Here is a 20,410-nt window from a genome sequence, read left to right as displayed (position 1 = left end):
CAATTATTTGTGTCCTTTTCACCTCCACATGAGGGCAATCCTATTTCTAAATCGGGCATTGTAAGATGGATTGTTAAGTGCATTCAGATTCTTCTGAATCTGAATGAGTGGTTCTGCAGCCCTGCATGCCATTAACAGATGCATACTGGTAAGTAGCATTTTCCTTCACAAATGTTAAACGTTTTCTAATAAGGGAATTATGGTCATATAAACTGCAGCTATGGTAAGTGGAAAAGTGACATTACGCCTTTAAGGGCTCCAACTTCTCTAGTGTCCCATCATGCCATTAGGTGGTAGTTAACACTTTTTTTTCTGCATCGTGGTGGCAGGATTCTAGCACACAGAGTCTGTCTTTTCAGACTTGTTTGTATGGAAACATTTTCAAATCTTTCTTAAACTTGTTTCACTTGAAGTCCCCTAGGATTTAAAATATTTTTATGGCTAAAGGAAAAGCGATGTCCTGATTCAGCATTGAGGCAGGGTAAAGTACCTACATGTCTGCCATCTAGGGTTGTCCCACTGATGAAAAGGCATATGAAGTTCATAAAGAGGAGTTTTAGCATCAAAGGAAACCTCAATGTCAAGACACCAGTAAACATTGAAATTCTTCGTTCCTGGTAAAGGCACTACCAATCATACATGTAGGGCTATTGCCCTCTTTGATGCCATGTCTGTCACAGGGGGTCGGATGTCAATGATCTTGCTGGATGCCGAAAAGGCTTTCGATCGGGTCTCGTGGAGCTTCCTTTGGGCAGTTATGGTACATAATAATTTCGGCCCCAAATTTATTAAAGCCATTAAATCTATGTATATATCTCCCAGAGCCAAACTTCAGATGTAAGGAACTGAGTCTGGTTATATTAACATCACAAGGGGTACCAGACAAGGGTGCCCATGCTCATTCCTATTATTTGCATTGTATATAAATCCATTAATTTTAAAAATTCTTGAGTCAATCCATCAACCCAATTATTTGTAATCAATATGCGACAAAAGTTCTGGCATATGCCGATGATATCGCGGTTATTACATCCGACCCGATTGAGGCTATGGAGGAAATAGTGTCCCTCACCTCTGAATATGGTATCCACTCAGGGTATTCTCTGAACCGGGGGAAGACAATTGTACTATGTACCGACACCATTAATTATATCGATCAGAGAAGGGCTGATAGAGCTACCTACTTAGGAATTACTATTAGCCCTGATGTTAAGGTAAGAAATGTTCTTAACTATAACCCTCTTATTGAAAAAATCAAAAAAGATCTGGATCGGGTTAATGGTTTACACTTATCAATCATTGGAAGAGGCAATTTTCTTAAAATGAATGTGCTGCCTAGATGCTTATATCTGTTCCGTGCAATTCCCTTTGCAGTAGACTCCAAAACCTTAAAAACACTCGACTCTCTTATGAGTACATTTTTATGGCAACAAGGAAAGATCAGGAGATCCCACAAGCTATTATCATTACCGAGAGGAGAGATAGAGGTGGGCTTGCCATTCCCAATACAAGTCTATATCATTGGGCAGCACTCTTTAAACAAATGTCACCCATGTTTAACTATAGTCCTGAGATAGCTATCGTGGACGTCAGTGTAACACCATCAATTTATGAGCTAGTTCTCGGAAGTGATGTAAATGGGCTGTTTTTACAACAAACAGAAGCCAAAGATATTAGAAAGATATGTAAATTTGAAATTGTAAGCAGTGCTTGGAAGATTTGGGCTAGGATTGTTAAACATATGAAAATTACGAAATTTAATAGATACACTTCACTATGGCAACTGAGAACCACTCATTGTCTCTCCCATGATGTTATAGCTAGGAAATGGCAAAGACTTGGAATTTGTAGAATAAAGGATTTTCTGTTAAATAATTTTGAAACTAAGTTTATAGATTTAAAGAATAAATATCAATTATCTAATGGTGATTATATTAAATATGTACACATTTATGCTTATCTCAAAGCAAAAGAATCAGCCATAAGTCTAACAAGAGTGGATATTATAGAAGCTGTTAATAGACCAAATATAAAAATAGGATTACTGTATGACATTTTATCAACTCGCATCCAAGATGATTTGGAGAAAACCGAAGCAAACTGGGCTAGAAAAATTAGTAATCCTAATGTCGATATCTATAAAGTGTTGGAACTAAGTGATTCTTTGTTTATGGCTAGTAATCTTAAAGCTCAGACGTATAAAACTGTATTCAACCTTTACTATACTCCTGCTAAACTATTCAACTGGGGTAAAAGGGAAAATGATTTATGTCCTAGATGTTCGCAGGGCCCAGCGACACTAATACATATGTTTAGCAACTGTCCAAAGCTCGATCATATTAAAATAGCGATTAGTGATTTTTGGCTGGTGATATTTGGGCGTAAACTCCCTGAATCCGATACTTTGTTTATGTTTGGTTATGACTCCTCGTTAGAACTCTCAAAACAAGAGGAAAAATTGCTATTTATTGGAACGGCTGTCCTTAGAATTATTTTGTCATCCCGCTGGAAAGAACTTGAACCCCCTAGCTTCCACATGTGGTTAGCCCGATTCTTAGCAGTTTTTAGCTTTGAGACAGCTATTTATGCTACTAGGGGAATTGGAGCAAAGAAACTTGGTGATTCAATATGGCACCCAATAACAAATTGGAAAACTGGTGTCGTAACTATGAATTAAGACAATGTTCTTGTTATATACGTATTTTTGTTATGTATATTATGTTTTACAACTGCATGTCGCTTCTTTTAATAGCCTTATTGATTCAGTATTGATGTATCAATTGTATTTATATTATTTGTAATAAGTTATTGTACTTTATCTTTTTCTGTTTATACTGTCTGATCGAATCTGGTTCAATAAAAAAAAAAAGAAATTAATTGAATTATCTGCCCTGTGCAGAAAACTGCATATTGGCTCAATAAAATGAAGGAGCGGAGCCTACCTTCCACATTTAAACCTGTCTCTAGTACCAATTCCAGACTTGCTGCCTCATCCCTGAACTCTTTCTCCGCCGCCACCACCTTCTCTACCACCAAAGGTGGCATCCGGGGATCATACTCCACCTACAGCTCCAATCCCAGGACCTATGGAACTGCATCTCACCCAGACTCCTGTGGTTGTGCTTCCAAGATGTTCCAAGTTGCCATCACACCATTCCAGACCTTGCCATTTGTCTAGGATAAAATATAAATCTCACCATTGTCCTCACTACTTCAATTCTAGGCAATCAGGACATTTCTCCTCAAGGGGTTTTTCTGGACATTGACCGTATACTTGATCACAGTCACATACTTCGCAGTCCAACTCATTTTTATCACAGACTGAACGATGTTCTCCAACTTTGTCTGAATCTCCTTCAGCAAGGATTTCACCAGTTGATGATATAAATACCTTCCAAGAGATCCTCTATAAGGGGGGGGAATAAGTCAGTAATCTACTACTTCTTTTACGGCACGCTTTTTGAGACATTTCATCAAATATCTGTGTCCAGATCACTGCACATCAGGACCCATACATGGAACTTTTCCTTTCGCCATCCTCAGCGAAAGCAGCACTGTTGAGGTTTAAAAGAATTGTAGACCACCAGATCAGGATCTACTGTTCTTTTGAATGGCTCCTACACTTGACTAGGTTATTGTTTTTGTGGCAAGAAAATACCATTCCAATGCTCCATGGTCTCCTGTCCCTCAGGATAAGGAGAGCAAAAAGCAAGACTTGGTTGGAAGAAACATATATATCACATATGCCAATACATTGATGATTTGCGAGTGCCACTAACATAGGCAGTTATGGTTGGTCGCTCTGGGACTCTCTGCAACAATTTTTCAATTAAATACCTAGAGATCGCTGAGAGAATTTTCAAGAAACTCACGATTAAGACATGATGGTATCAAACCACGTCCTCGGCGCTGTGGCAGAAACATCTGTCGTGGCTGCTCATGGTTACTGCTCTGGCTTTGCCTTGGAAACACCTTTATATTTAAGGCTCATAGGACTCAAACCTGAGGCGTAAGAAAGGATTAAAAATTAGCCCTTATTGGGGAACAACTTATAACTGCACTCCTGCTGCTGAGGAGATGTCCCAGATGAAGACTGAGATGGGCAACCCTTTCATCTCTTGGCCTAGAGAAGAGAAAAGATCACAAAAATAACTCGTACAGGCCTTACAATTGCTGCAACCTAGGGTTCAACCCCCTGAGTGACATTTGCAATTGCAAAAGCAATGTTATCACCGACGAAAGTGCCATTCCAGAGGCAGAAGAGGACATCAACCACCCACTGAAACAAAACAGCTACTCCCCACTTCTCTTTCTTCTGTTACCCACTCCAGCTGTGGGAAGTGGAGGGTGGAAGAGTAAAAAAAAAAACATCACCAGGACAAATTGGTTCTGAAAATTTTGTTCAAAAAGGCCATTGTTTTAGATTCAAAAACCCTATACCTTTAGACGCAGCAACTAAGTCACCAACTTTACATTAGCAACAACTTTTGTGAAATGTTCTCTTCCTCTTGCAAAAGCAAGCAGTGGAGAGAGTCCTTCTAAGAAAGGAATGGGAATTTTTTCAGCTACTTTCTGATCAAAAGAGGGTTCCAACAACAAATTCAGATCCATTCTGGTTCTTAAACTGGCAAACAAATAGTTCTAGAAAGAAAAAAGCAGTATGGTAGCACTCCATCAAATCTATTTGTATCTCCATCATAGAGAATGGCTTTGTGCCTTTATATACCTGTGGTCTAAAAACATAGGAAATTCCTGGTATTTTTGGTCAGAAGCCATCACCAACGGGGCAGAATCCTTTTGTTCAGCCTCCAATATGTCTCAAGGACTTTGTCAAAGAGCATGGATGTTGTTGCAGTTCATCTCAAGAAACAGAAGAACTTGATCTGTCTATCGCTATATGACTGGCTATTCAAGTTGTTAACTGTGCAGAAATATCATATACATTTCCAGCGGACAGTCTGCTTTCATGCAATCTAGATCATGAGAAGTCGACATCTGCTCTAATATAGTGACTGCACTACCTGGGAGATGTTCTGGATACTATAAAAGCAAAAGTGTGTCCTTTGGAAGTGAGACTTATCTATCTGAAATGTTGCACAACAATATGCTGGCATTGAAGGCTCTGCGTCTGGCCTGAAATCTTTTCCTCCCTCTTTCAGGAGAGACCGTCTTCTTCAGACAGACAATATTATCTGGAGGCTCAAACTTTCTGAAAGTGTTTAATGTCAAGCGAATTGAGAATCTCCTCAGTCCACTCTTGAGGGATCCAAAATGCTCATGCGTACTCCCTGAGCAGATCTATTTAGAAAAACCACAAGTGATTCCTCTGTAAACTGTCCTGTACAAAGTCTTCTGGGACCATGGTTTCTATTGGTCAAATGTCTCTGCTATGGCATACAACAAACAATGCCCAGAGTTTGCATCAAGATGTTACCAAACACGGACAAAGGTAAAGGATCTTTGGATTGACCGGTAAGGCATCTTTCTTTACATCGCATTCCCTGACTCCAGTAGTATTCAGCAGACTGAATTACTAAAGAGGGATAATCATTCTAATTGCAACAGATTTGCCACATCAGTAGTGTGGTTTATATTCCCCCTTCAGCTAACAGAGGGACCACACAAGAGGACGCTGTGCAGGTTAGATTTTCTGCACAGGTTTGGGGCCAGATTTTGCATTCCCAAACTTCCATTGTTGATTGTGGCATCATGGCTCTTGAACTCATTCAGTATGAACACTTGAACCTTCCACAGGAATGTATGACATTCACAGAGAAAATACATTTGCATCCACAGGAACTTCCTACTCTTTCAAATGGAAGAGTGTCTGCATGAGGTGTTCTTAGAACAACTATGATACTACCATCTGTCACAAAGAAGCTCTACTACCATATCATCTTCCTTTGACAAGAACAGTTTATTCTTCCTTCAAAGTTCACCTGACTGGAACTCAGTGGTTAATGATTTTCTTGAGGTACAGAGGTCCTTCCATCTGAAAATTGACTATGGAACCTTTGTGACTCAGGAGTTCACACTTTGAGCCAATTTGCAAGGCTGCTCTTCAACACCTTTCCTGGAAAGTCGCTTTCTTTGTGGCGATTCATCTGTACGCACAGCTAGCGAGATAGAAGCACCATGCTTTCATGAACTGTAACAACAAGAATGCGTTCAAAATCTCAGCTTAAGGACATTTTGGGTTTTCCTGTGTATCAGAGAATAACATTGCAAACGTTCTTTCGGAACCCTTCTTCTCTTGGAGAAAGATCACTCAACACTTGATGTTAGGGGAGTTCTAAAATTCGATATTGCTAAGACAAAAGACATAGGAAGGTCCAAACCTTGTAAATTATGGTCCATTGCTGTGAGAAAGTGCCATCTTTCCTGCATTGGTATGCCCCCACTTTTTTCTGAACTGCTGATGTGCTTTGACTGAGTGCCATCTTTCTTGCATTGGTATGCCCCCACTTTCTTCTGAACTGCTGATGTGCTTTGACTGAGTGTGCCTGGGCTCCTGCCAACCAGGTACCCAGTGCCTGTGTTCCTTCCCTAAAACTGTGTTGAAACTAAAACCCAATTGGCATCTCCGGCCACCTGTCAGCCCCTAGTAAATGGTACCCTAGGTACCCAGGGCATGGTGACCAGAGAAGACCCCTGAGGGCTGCAGCACTTATTGTGCCACCCTCAGGGGCCCTGTACCCCGACACTCACACACTGCCTTTGCAGGCTGAGTGTCTAAGTGCAGAACTAAACAAAGAGTCGACATGGCACACATACCTGTGTGCCATGCCCACAGAACCCACTGCCCTGGTATACTTCAGTTACCCCTCTAGTTGGGTGCCCTATGCCAGAGGTGTGGGCACAGGTGCATGAGCCCAGTGCCCCTACAGTACCCAGGGCCATTCCTTGGCACTGTAAGTGCAGCGATGCCATTAAGAGCATATGGTGCTGGGAGGTTGTCATTACGAACTCCACAGCACCATAATGGCTACACTGTAGATTGACATTGGTACCAAACTTCTCAGCACGTTAAACCTGCATTGATGCCAGTGTGGGATTTAATGTAAAATGCACCAGAGGGCATATTAGAGATGCCCCCTGAAAACCTAACTTACAATCCACGTCTGGGCTGAGTGGCTGCAGAGGCTGCCACACAGCAGAAATGTTGCTGGACCCCTGGGTGGAGAGCCCCCGCTCTCCTGGGCTTGCAACAATGCACATCCTGGGCGAGGTGATAGGTCTCCCCTAGGAAGGGCAGGGGAAAGCTTCAAAGGCATGCCGCCTCTGTGACCTTCTCCAGACCATTTGCTGTACTCAGCAACTGGCCCCCCACCAGTTCTAACCCCCACTCTGGCGGGAAGACTGACAGGAAACCCTACGTCAGGAAGGGGCTGTTCCAACCCCACCCCTCTGGTGGGAGAGGCCAGGTGAAGCACGACCCCAGGCTCCGGCCATCCTTGAAGATGGGGAGCCCTGCCCAATCACAGCTTGGTTCCGGCCCCCATCCCACATGAGAGGAGCAAGCTAGGGGGTGTACCCACCCCAGGACAGGGACCTATTGGTCCCTGCCCTTGCCCCACCTGTAACACCCCTAAATTTAGTATTTAGGGGCACCCTGAACCGTCCTTCCTCAGTTCCCGATAAGAAAAGAAGAAAGAAGATCAAGAAGAAGACCCGCCGTGCAGCTGCTAACAGGACGACACCCACTGACTTGGCCCTAGCCCTACCGGCCTGTCGATCCTGGAACCTGCTCCTGCTTAATTCAGGTGACTCCTGCGGATAGCAATCTTGGGACACCTGGAGGACCTGCCTGCCTGACCCTTTTAAAGATTGGGACTCCCATAAGCAGATGCTCTGCTTCAACAACCAACCCCTGGTGCCAGGCATGAAGCTCAAGATCCGCCCACTCTGCACCCGCCGAGCCCGGCCCGTGCCAGAGTGATCCAAGACCACAAGGACGTCCCCCCGGCGACTGGGACCCGAAGTCCAGTGCCCAGATACGAACCAGACGACGCCTGCAGCCTCAGAACCAGGGACCCCTCCAGCCGAGGGTAAGATTTCCCAACACCCAAAGACACCCCTGCACCCGGCGCCCTGCGACCCCCTGTGCCTCCCTTTGGGGTACGTACCTCTTCTCCAGGATCCCAACTTACCTCTCGAAGTGGTGGTCGCACCTGAAGAATCACCGTCCCCGAGTCTGCAGCCCTTGTTCCCTTTTTACCTTTCCAATTGAATAACATTGATTACCCGACAGCTCAAAGGCACCCTGCACCCAGCCGCCCGAGTGCCCCTGGCAGCGCAACCGGTGCCCTATCCTACTTCCCCATTTGCCCTGAGCAAGTGACCAGGAGCCCAGCTCCCACAGCCGTGTGGCCTGCTAGCCAGCAGCCACCAACCGGAGGCCCCCTGCCTCTCATTGGATAACATTGGGCCTAACTACCTCTGCACCCGGCCGCTCCTGTGCCGCTGAGAGTGAACCAACTGTACCTACGTGACCCTGGGGGACCCCTGAGTCTATGCCCAGAACCCTAACTTCCCCAGCCGAGTGCTCACTGGCAATCGTTAACTCACTTACCTGCCATTGGATAACATTGACTGGTTTGACTATCAAAATCTTCGAAGTGCCTACTTTTGAAAACTTAAAATATTACATAAAATCAACCGAATTCCGAAGTACTCACCTGTGATCAGGAGAGAAGCCAGTACTGTATCTAGTCGCCCAGTACTGAACCGCAAAAGCAATCCTGGTCGGGTTTACTAGTAACTTGAATTTTCTCCTTAGGAATCCATTGTGTGCTTTTCTGTGAAATTTCTTCTAAGTGTATACTTTTGAAAACTTGAAATATTCTTTAAAAATCATACCAAATACTGAAACGTAATTACTTACCTGTTTTAAGTTGAGACCCCAGTGCTGGACCAAGGAGCCCAGTACTGGATTACAAAAGTAACGAGATCGTACTTTACCTGCAACCCACATTTTCTCCCATTGGATAACATTGCCAGATTTCTGTTGAAAAGTTTCGAAGTGTGAACTTTTAAAATAGCTTTATATTCCTGAAAAATCACTGCAATAACTAAAACGTTTTTACTAAACTGGTTTCAGCTCAGACCCCAGGACTGAATCTAGGATCCAGTCCTGGAACTACCAGAGTTATCTACAAAGTGATCAACTGTGTTTATATAGAAAAACCCATTGAGCTCAATGCTAAATTGTGTGTGGAATTGTGTTGCCTACTGCAACTCCTGTACCTATGGTGTTTACAAAGTTTCTTCTTTGAGTGTGTGAAACCTTTTGCTGACTGAGTGTGTACAACAAATGCTTTACACTGTCCTCTGGTACTGCCTTACTGCTCGACCAAGCTACCACTTTAGAGAGTAAGGTCACACCTGGCTTTAACCTCTGTTATACCTCTGGGGTTTGTGGACTCTATACACACTGTACCTTATTCTGGTCCGGTATATATAGAGGCACTTTCTCACAATTGCGTACTGGGTTGGCCACATCAAAACAATCTATCCAGGTGGATAGTTTCATGCTTCCTACTATGCTACCAACAAGCAAATAAAACTTTACCAGGCAAGTCAAATATGCACTTTACCAAGGGTAAAGCAGCTACAGCTGCACTACTGAGGGATATCCCCATTTCTGAAATATGCAAAGCGACCTCTTGGAGGTCTGCTCACACTTTTATGAGACGCTGCTGTCTTAATACAGATTCTAGAGCAGATGGTCAAGTAGGGTAAACCGCTTTGAGAAATCTCTGTTCGAGGCATGTGGGCTGCTGAATTCATATCTGTGCATAGATCGCCGCCCAGTGTTGGGTCCGGATGATTGCACATTGTTGTCCTGGAAGAGTCTTCGAAGTATCACGAGATAGGTGGCTCCTCCCCTGGACTACAGTGCGCATGGGCATCCTCTCCATCCTCAGATTGTTTTTTTCCACCATTGGGTTGGATGTACTTTCTTAACTCAAGTTCGGAATCGATAGAAAAACTTTTTCACAAAGCCAAAAGGCCTTTGGGGCGTCGGTATTGTCTTTTCGTTCGGTGCCGTGTACTCGTTCCAGTTCTTCGAGCTGGACGCTCGAAGGCCGCGTGGCTTTTTCGACACCAGAGGCCCCATCAACGATCGACGATGGAACGGAGCCCGTTCAAACGATGCCCCGTTTGCAACTCTAAATACCCTCACATCGATGTGCACCCGGTGTGCAATAAATGCCTATCTCCAGACCACGACGAGGCCAGCTGCATGGCCTGTTCTCGGTTCAGGTCAAAGAAGACGCTTAGGCTTCGACGCGCCGCGAGACAGTCGGCGCAGAGAACAGCGCCCGACCCAGAGAACATCTTCGAGGCTGAAGACGACGAGGGCGTCGATGAGGAGGATCCTGAACAACATACGGATCCTGCTTCAGAGCAGAACTCGAACTATGATGAAGACGAAGAAGAAGACTACGTCGATGATGAAGACGTCGTCGAGGTAGGGGACGACGCACAGGCCATCGGAGCTGTAGATGACGACTCGTGCGATGAGCAAGGCCCACCCGTAGTTGCGGGGGCCGATCATGACACTGAACTATCAAAGGCTCAGGTCGAGGCATCGCCGAAAGGCCTTAGCCAAGATCTTCAACAACATTCTATAGCCCCGCGTTAAGGCCCGGCTAAGAATATATCTAAGGAGCCATCGGTCGATCAACCGCAGTCAATGGTGAAATCGAAACCGAAACAGACAGAATCAAAATCGAAACCGAAACTGCTAAAGACAGTCCTCGGATCGACAACTTTGGATTCATCGGATCCAATAAAAATGAAGTGTCATCGACCCTTCGGGGTCACAAAAGGGTGTCGGCCCGAAGATCGGAGCGCCGAAGCCTGTGATTACGGTCAAGCATGTCGGACTGACGCCATCGACGTCAAAAGACGGCGACACAAACAAGGGACTCAAGACTCAGAGGACTCTCGATCCTAAGCTTCCAGCCTCCAAACCACTGGTAGTCAAGACCTTCGAGTCGAAGACCAAGACCGGTTCGAAAGAGCACGTCAAGTCGAAGCAAAGGAGAGTGCCTGCCGAGCACGAAGAGCTCGAGTCGACGCTAGGCCAGAAACAACCTGGTGACAAACTTAAGTCGGTCGGATCGAAGACTGCGCCACCCTCGAAGAAGGTCAGTCCGTCTCCGATGCTTACGCCACCGATTAAATTCGGACTGCCCCCGACTGCACGACCTAAGGCGTGCGAGATAAAACAAAGCATCGAAACGACCAAAAAGGTGTCAATGGTTAAAAGGACTCAGCCCATAGAAGAGGACATTGTGTTCCAAGCGCCCTCCTATGATAACCAGTCCAAACTGTTCATCGACTCAGATTCTTTCAGACTCACTATTTATAAAAGAAAGATCATTCCAGAAAATCCTATGGAGTCATACAAGATCCCACTCAAAAAGAAAAGGGACTCTTCCACCTCACCTGTTCTTTTTGAGCCTGTGGAGTCCTATGGACAGGAATATACCTATTCACCCACACGTACAAATGAGGATGTAGGGGAAGGGTACAATGAGGAGGAATTTAATTATCCTATTGACACGGATCAAGAGGAGTCTCAACCCTGGACTGACCCTGTTGACCCGGGTGAGCCACACACCACGCCTGACACTCAATCCTACACGGTCAAAACCTCGCCAACTGAAGATACAGCTGCGTTTAACTTGTTAATTGAAAGGGCAGCACATAATCATGATGTAGAAATGCATGCTGACCCAATAGAGGAAGACTTTTTGTTTGACACTTTCTTAACTTCAGAGAGATCAGTAAAAACATTACCAATGCTGAAGGGTGTCCTTAAGCACTCTGGTGACATTTTCAAGGAAACCACAAGGGCAAGGGTTGTGAATCCAAGAATTGACAGGAAATACCGGCCTGCGCCTGTAGACCCTAAGTATATTAAGGGCCAGCTGCCTTTGGACTCCTTAGTAGTGTCCAATGCTCGTAAGAGAGCGAACTCTCAAACAAGTGGTGATGCTCCTCCTCCGGACAAAGAATCCGAAATCTTGGAAGCTTCTGGAAAACGAGTGGCGGCTCAAGCCGCAAATATTTGGAGAATTTCAAATACACAGGCCCTATTAGCCAGATATGATAGGGCCCATTACGACACATTAGAGCAACTACTACAACACTTGCCTGATGCGTATAAGGAGGGAGCAGAAATGCTGATACAGGAGGGGAAACTGATATCAAATGCTTTCATTAAATGTGCGCTTGATGCAGCAGACACAGCAGCTAGGGCCATCAATACAAGTGTGATGCTCAGAAGGCATGCCTGGTTACGCATCTCTGGATTCAAGCCTGAGATTCAAACCACATTACTAAATCTGCCTGTTAACTCTGATTATCTATTTGGTCCTGATGTGGACACAATCCTAGAGAAAATTAAAAAAAAGACACAGACAGCCAAATCCATGGGGGCTTTGCAGTCACAACAGTTCAGGGGAGGTTCCTTTCGTCGTTCCGGTAACAGAGGAACCTCTAGAGGTCAAGCATCCCTGCAAGCCCAATACAACAAAGGAGGCACAGACCACCTATAACAAGAACAATAGGGGTGGATACCGTGGCAACAGCACCAAAGGCAGTTGACGGGGAAATAATAAGGCCAGATCCTCCGCCAATACTAGACGTCTTGTCACTGCCCCCAGACCATGTAACACCGGTCGGGTGAAGACTTCAGCAGTTCCTGCCAGTCTGGGAAGGCATTACCACAGACACGTGGGTGAGACAACTTATCCAATACGGCTATTGTCTAGAACTAACCTCCACTCCACCCAACATACCCCCAAGACACCGTCCTATATCCGCAGAGCACATTATTATTATTATTATTATATTAAATTTTATACAGCGCACAGCTACCCGGAGGTTTCCCGGCGCTAACAAAAAGAGAGAGGCCGGGGTAGTTGCAAAAGGACGGTCTCTAGAGAACCTAGAGGGTCTATAGGTTAAATAACCAGGTCTTGAGGTCTCTGCGGAACCTTAGATAGCAGGATTCCGAGCGTAAGGAAAAGGGTAGGGCATTCCACAGGGAAGGAGCTAAGTAAGCGAATGAGCGGCCGCCCATTCTGGCTCTCCTAATACGAGGTACCTGATATCTATGTTGGGTAGACGAACGAAGAGTGCGGGGGGGACAATAGTGTTGAACCAGAGTGCTTAAATAAAGAGGGGCATTACCTGACTTGATGCGGTGCATGATACAGAGTGCCTTGAATTTAGAGCGGTTTTCAATTCGGAACCAGTGTAGGCTACGCAGGGAAGCAGAAGTGGAAGAGGTTCTGGGGAGATTGCAGAGTAGTCGAACAGCCATGTTTTGAACCATCTGAAGTTTGCGAGTCACCTCCTTGCATGCACCCAGAAAAAGAACATTCCCATAGTCCAGCGGAGAAGTAATTAACGCTTGGACTACGGTTTTCTGGGTGTCATGGGGAAGCATCCATATGATCTTTCTCAGCCACTTGATGATGGTAATACAGGTGGCCGAGACCTTGATCACATGTTGCCTTATCGACAGCTGATCATCAAATATGATGCCTAGGTTGCGAGCTGTCTTGGAGGGAACAGGAAGGGGACCCATTTGCTGTGGCCAATGATGGGGACCACAAAGTGTGGTATTGTGGCCAAACAAGAGAAGCTCGGTCTTATCCCCATTTCATTTTAATTTATGGTCATGCATCCAATTAGCTATGTTATTGAGACCAGAGAGAAGGGATGATGTAGTGGAGTTTTGACCTGTGGAAAGTGAATAGATGATCTGAGTATCATCGGTGTAAGAGTAGATGGTCAGTCCGGCTTGCTCCGCAATGGTAGCAAGGGGTCTGACATATAAGTTGAAGAATAGTGGACTCAGGATAGAGCCCTGAGGGACGCCATGAGTAGAGTGATGGATTTTTGAAGCTGAGGAAGGGGAGAAAACTTGTAACATGCGGTCAGAAAGATAGCTGGCCACCCAATCGAGAGCTGAGCCACTGATGCCGATGGACTTAATGGCAGTAGGAAGGATAGAATGGGAAACTGTGTCGAAAGTGGCACTCAAATTCAGTAGGATGAGTGCCACCGTTTCCCCTCTGTCTACCTGGCACCGAATGGTCTCAGAGACCCCAAGAAGAGTAGACTTGGTAGAGAAGCCAGCCCTAAAACCAGACTGAGACTAATCGAGAAAGTTGCCTGCTTCAATGTAAGTGGTAAGCTGTTTGTTAATGTGCTTTTCCAGGATTTTGGAGCAGACCGGAAGGAGTGAGATGGGACGAAAATTAGCTGGGTTATTGGGATCAGCATTGGCTTTGTTTAGTAGGGGCGCAATCATCGCGTGCTTCCACGTACTCGGGACCTTAGCTTCTCTGAGTGAAGCATTCAGAAGTTCTAAAATTAAAGGGAGTGCATGAGAATCAAGAGTTAGAAGGATTTGTGGGGGCATGGGATCCAAGGGAGAACCAGATTTAATGCAACCCAGGATGTTCTGTAGAGAAGTGATAGTAAGAGGGTCCCATGCAGTCAGCTGAAGCGGGGAGGGCGGACACATTTGCGTATTTGTTTCTGATTCATACAAGGGTGCAGACATGACCGGCTCAGGAGAGGGTGCAATGTGAGTAGGAACTCCAAAGTTTGTATAGATGGTCTCGATTTTGGCAGTAAAAAATTCTGCCTGGGAGTTACATTGCGTTTCATCCAGGCAGGGAGCTTTGGGCAGGCAGGACATGCCCGAAAGTTCCTGCACAGCTTTAAATAAAGCTTGAGGTCGATTCTGAGCATTTAGAATAGTTCGATTAACATGTCCCGCCTTGGCTATGTTACAAAGGGAATGGTATTTGGTAAGAGCATCTTTGTAAGTTTGTTTGTCCCCAGGATCGTAATGAGCGCGCCATTTCCGTTCCAACTTTTTACATATAGATTTCTCATTTTTTAATTGCTCAATGAACCAAGGAGTGGGGGGATTATGTAAGTTGTGTTTATATTTGCGTAGGGGAAGACATGTATTGACCGCGGAGGTAAGCCAATTATGTAGAGCAGCCTCCTCCTCAATGGTGGCCATGTTAATAGAAGGTCTGGTATTCTCAAGACAGGAATTCAGTATTTTGGAGTCTAGATTCTTCCAATTTCTACCAGCTCTAGGAAGCGTGGAGTTTCCAGGAATATTCGGTGCGCAGTCAATTTTTATAGAGAAACTAATTATGTAGTGATCTGACCAAGGAATGGGCCTGGGGGGTTTACAAGCTATGGTGTCTAAGTTAGAAAAAATGGGATCCAGTAGGTTTCCTGCCTTGTGAGTGGGGCCAGAGTTATGAAGAGAAATATTAAGTGCTGCTAAATCTTGTATAAGGTGTGTACTGGTGGGGCAAGATACGTCGTTAAAATGTAAGTTAAGGCCTCCAAGGACCAGGAAATTAGTTGAGTGCAAGAGTAGAGGAGTAATGTAATCAGGAAAATAAGAGGCCCAAGTACTGGCCGTGCCGGGTGGACGGTAGATGAGAGTGCCAGAAAGAGTGTAATTAGGGGAGAGCAGAAGTTTAAACAGGCCGGCTTCACAATTAGGAATAGCTAAGTCTTCCCACTTGCAAGAATAAATTCTTTTAAAAATGATTGCTATACCGCCTCCCTCCTTTCCCACTCTATATTTACCTACGTAAGTGTAGTCATCGGGAAGGGCAGAGGCTATGTCGGGGCCAGAGCGGTTATTCAGCCAGGTCTCCGTAAGAAACATAGCAGCTGGTTGAGCGGAAATGATAAGGTCGAAGATGTCATTCCTGTGCTTCGGTAAGGACCTACAATTTAGGCTGATGAAAGTAAGGTCAGCAGGGGAAGTAAGGGGTTTGTGCCGTAGTGGAGATTGCAGAAAATTAAAAGAGGTTATATCAAGCAAAGAGGGGAGGGATGTTAAGGATAAATTGCACTCCGGGCAGCTTAGAGGGGCAAGGTGGCAAGACAGAGGGGGGTGACGCAAGCATTGTAAAGGCCTGAGACTCAGCAGGGTCTCACTGGAGTACGATAATGTGGCTTTTGGAGAGGCAAGGGGAGTGGCCCCTAGTCCCCTCTGGTCGCAGAGGGGCAGGACTCCGGCGCGCCACCGTCGCGCCTGCTGTGCACGTCCGCTGCGCGCCGGCCAGCACATCGGTTATGTAGGGAGGAGGCGGCAGGAAGACTAGACCGCTCCCCCCGCTTCCTCCGGAAGTGAGTGCGAAAGAGAAAGCATGACCTCCCTCCACACCACGAGCTCGGCTCGGGGAGGAACGGGGAGTGGGAATACACCCAAAAAAAAAATGACAGTGGCATCAAATTAAGGACACATAAGGATTTGAAATATACACGCAGTGCAGGCGTCTGGTGAAGTGCCCCCTGCCCTCTCACAGCAGCGTGCATCCCAGGAGCTAGCAATGCTCAGGAAACAGTTTAAAAATCAATGGGTCGCAGTGAAAGCACCTCAATCGTGTCCCCCGCCTGAAAAGCAACAAGATTTAAAAAACGAGTACAGCGCAGAGTGACACCTAAATCGTGCCCATGCAAATGATTATTAGGATTTTCGAATCTGGTAGAGTGCAGCAACACACGTACCCTCTCTCAGTAGGTCCAGTGCCAGGCTCTCTCTTGCGTTATGTAGGGAGGAGGCAGCAGGAAGACTAGACCGCTCCCCCTGGAAGTGAGTGCGAAAGAGAAAGCAAGACCTCCCTCCACACCACGAGCTCGGCTCTGGGAGGAACGGGGAGTGGAAATACAACAAAGAAAAAAAAATACAGTGGCATCAAATTAAGGACACATAAGGATTTAAAATATACACGCAGTGCAGGCGCCTGGTGAAGTGCCCCCCTGCCCTCTCACATCAGCGAGCATTCCAGGAGCTAGCAATGCTCAGGAAACAGTTTAAAAATCAATGGGTCGCTGTGCGAGCACCTCAATCGTGCCCCCTGCCTGAAAAGCAACAAGATTTAAAACAAGCATTTACAATGCAACGGTCTCGCCTTTGAATAAGTTAGAGCTATTGCCATTGTAAATGACAATTTTTGTATTTATGTGTTGGTTTTGAAAACAGATAAATAAATGGCATTGTCATTTACAATGCCAGTAGCTTATTCTCTCGCAAATGTGAGACCTATTACATTTGCACCCACACACACAGAGCCAAACACACACCGCCACACACATACACGGATGTGGTGGTAGTGGATCTGGTGGATGTGGTGGTGGTGGTGGTGGTGGATGGGGTGAATGTGGTGGAGGATGTGGTGTTTTTTCATCCCACTCAAAGCCCTGCATTCACCCATTCATTCACTGCCACAGAAGTGGACACATTCGCCTAATATGGGAAATACTACTTGAAGCACCCTATTTAATCTAATCAGTTTGCAATCAGCAGCGGAAAACGCTGAGCGTTTTGGAAAGTCACACCTAGTCAACGAAATGTGACTTCCTACCGATGGAACACTTTGCGCTGCACAGACGCAAACAACATTCAGTCATATTATATACATGACAGAGTTTGCATTGTGTGGCAAAGCAGATACAGGATATTGTCTAGGTACAATTCAGTTAGCGTATAGCACTTATTACTAAAGTAGGCAGACGTTAGCCTTTGTGAGAAGCATAGCAAAATAAAAATAAAAAAACCAGATCAAGTCAAGGACGCAAACGGCAACATGCTATTATTTATTTACTCGGATGATTTGCATCAAAATGTAACTTGTGAGCACGTTTCTCTAACTCTCCAATAAGCCCATTACAACACTTTGCACAAATGAGATTGAATTGCTCACACAGTTACGATTTGCATACGTTCAAAAGAGTTCTCTGATCTTGTTTACTGCTTGCAAAAGGACCAGCCATGCGAAGGAGACTCATCCATTAGCCTCCCTGATCAGACGAAAATAGTTATTTAAAGGCAGTACATTCAGAAATGCACGAATGAGATCAGGTGATGAAGGCAAACATGCCTTAACAGGATAACAAAGCAACACGGGCTCGAGTATGGGAGTCCCATTCTGACTCATCGGGTGGGGGGAGGGGGGGGGGGAGATTATGGGAATGCAGAGTGCAGCGGACCGTTGGTGCAGGGAGGTGGGGGGTGGGGGGGAGGGGTCAAGACAGTGCTGGACATGGAGAGTGGGTGGTTGGCTCGCAGTACTGCCACATATTTCACACGTACTCGGTTTTGCTGGTAAAGTTGCTAGGTTATTATTAACATTTTAAAACAAGTAAACCCACAAGCCAACACTGACACATGCAGAAGGAAACAAACACTTATATATATCTATGCACACACAGACAGGCACACACATACTCATGCAAGCAAGCAAACACACACATGCGTGCACGCACTCACTCGTGCAAGCACACACAGAAGCAAACACTGACACATGTAGAAGGAAACATGCACTTCTACTTTATGCACACACAGGCAAGCACACACCCATTCACATATATACCCACATTTGATTAGGGCCTTCAAAACACACACAAGCGTGCACCTACCCGCACACACACGTACGCACCCCCCGCCTACCCCACACACAGATCCCCCTTCCCCCACTCACGGAAGCACACACACAGACGAGGGCAGGGTGGACAGTCATATAGAGCCCAGAGACCCAGACGAATCTGCTCAACATGTGCGTTGGTGGGAGGGGGCTCTCAGCAGCGTGGTGGTGCCGAAGGAGGGGTAAAGGGGGGAATATGCCAGTTGCACCCCTCCCCGAGTCTGCTGCCAGAGATGCACAGAGGGACTGGGAGCGCAGTGAAGGGCCTCTCAGAGGCGCCGTAGCAACGCGGCCTGATCCAGCAGGAGAAAGGGCAGGGATGAGAGGGTGGGGGCCCTCTCTGCCGCCGCACTCTCCATCTTGAGGCCCCCCCTCTCAATACTTCACCATCACCAGTGATATCCCAGTGCATGTGTGGAGTGTGTGGCTCCTGTGCCGGCCCTACAAGGTAATGAGCAGCACAGACCGCCCTGTGACTGGTGTGGAGGAACCTGAGGGAGGAGTGGGGGTGGGGTGGCTGGCAGGGGTGTGAGCCAGGCTGGTTGTGCTCAGAAGAACAGGGAAGGCTGCAAGAGGGTGGGTGCGAGAGGGGTGGTGTAGGACAAAGATATGAAGAGAACATGGCGGATGGGAGTGAAATGAAACAAAACACTTACCGTCGTCCCGAGTTTCAAAATGTAATGTTAGCAGACAAAGACAACGCGTGATGGGGCCAAGGCAAGTGAAGGACAAAATCCAACGAGAGGGCCATGCTCTTGAATTACTAATCACAGGAAGAGCCGAAGTCAGGCTGCATTATTAATGCCCATCCTGCCTGCGCTTCCCGCGGTGCGTCTTGCTGAGAGCACTCATTTCTGACTGAAAAAAACGCTGCTGGGCAGGCTAATGGCAATAACTTGAGACCCTAGGCCGAGCCGGGTGTGCGTGAGAGGCACCAGCTCAGACAGACCGGCCTCGACCCATCCATGACTCCCGCTCTCGGTAATGATTCCTTGGCCTGTCAGCTGTCGGTAATGGCCGGGGTGGAAGAGTTGTCACGCTCTTACTGAGCGCGCATGTTAACTAGCCGAGTCTATGTAACAGAGCGCACTTTGTGCCGTAATGTCAGACTTGTGCCTGTGCAACATGAGTCCTTGCCGTTCAGAGTCAATGAAGGAAGCAATAACAAGCCCGGGAATGCGGCCTGAAGGCATTGTGATTTCTAATACATGCCCAACCACAGAGCTGGACTGGTGCGTGCACACGCCCACTAAGATAAGACGAGAGAACAATCACCGCTGCAGCCAGGAGGAAAACACCGGAAGCAGATATCCGGCCCGCCGCCTGGTTGTGGGCGGGGCCGGGAAGAGGTGTGTCCGCTCCCACTGCCTTGCGGAAGCTTTGCCTGTTGTCCTCCGGTCTCCCGAGTCGTGAGGGAGACCGGAGATGGCGTGCCAGCCATGGCGGGGGGGCCCCCGTGCAGAAGAGGGAGCCCCTGCTGGAGAAGGAGAGACCGGCCCGCCGCCGAGCGCCAGCCGACCCGGTGAGTCCCGAATAGAGAGGAGGGGCGTCGGGGCACATTGCCGGTGCCCGCCCCTCCCGGGCAAGACTTTTTGTGCCATGAGGCCCGTGAGGCCTCATGTATGCGGCGGCCGGGGGCGCTTCTATGTATGCGGCGGGGGTGTGTGTGCGTGCGTGTGTGTAGGTGCGCTCCTGCGTGTGTGCGGCGGGGGGGAGGGGGGTGGGGTGCGCGCGCGTGTCTGTGTGTGTGTGTGGGCCTTCCTGCCTGCGTGTGCATGTGTGTGTCTGTGGCAGGGGACGTGCACGGCGCCGAGCTGGGCGTGCGCGCTCACGAGGTCAAATCTCCGGCAGGAGAAGCTCGTGACAGTCTGCTGTCCACATTCCCCCAAAAGTGATTACATAAGTTGTCTCGC

The 20,410-nt window shown here is 46.9% G+C and overlaps 2 protein-coding genes across 2 annotated transcripts in view; both read left to right on the top strand.

The window, feature by feature from the left end:
* CREBRF (CREB3 regulatory factor) overlaps positions 1-20,410 on the top strand; it is a 422,767-nt gene that overhangs the window by 293,140 nt on the left and 109,217 nt on the right. The gene's annotated exons all lie outside the window — the stretch shown is intronic.
* Positions 9,988-20,410, top strand: part of LOC147703038 (uncharacterized) — a 44,244-nt gene continuing 33,821 nt past the window's right edge. Inside the window, exon 1 of the mRNA XM_086928404.1 lies at positions 9,988-12,498. Within this exon, the coding sequence (XP_086784530.1) occupies positions 11,172-12,498 (1,327 nt within the window). The 5' untranslated portion in view covers positions 9,988-11,171. The remainder of the gene's footprint in view (positions 12,499-20,410) is intronic.

This window comes from Lissotriton vulgaris, chromosome 7 (assembly GCF_964263255.1).
Source record: "Lissotriton vulgaris chromosome 7, aLisVul1.2, whole genome shotgun sequence".
Lineage (NCBI taxonomy): Eukaryota > Metazoa > Chordata > Amphibia > Caudata > Salamandridae > Lissotriton > Lissotriton vulgaris.
This window is presented reverse-complemented; position numbering and strand designations above follow the sequence as displayed.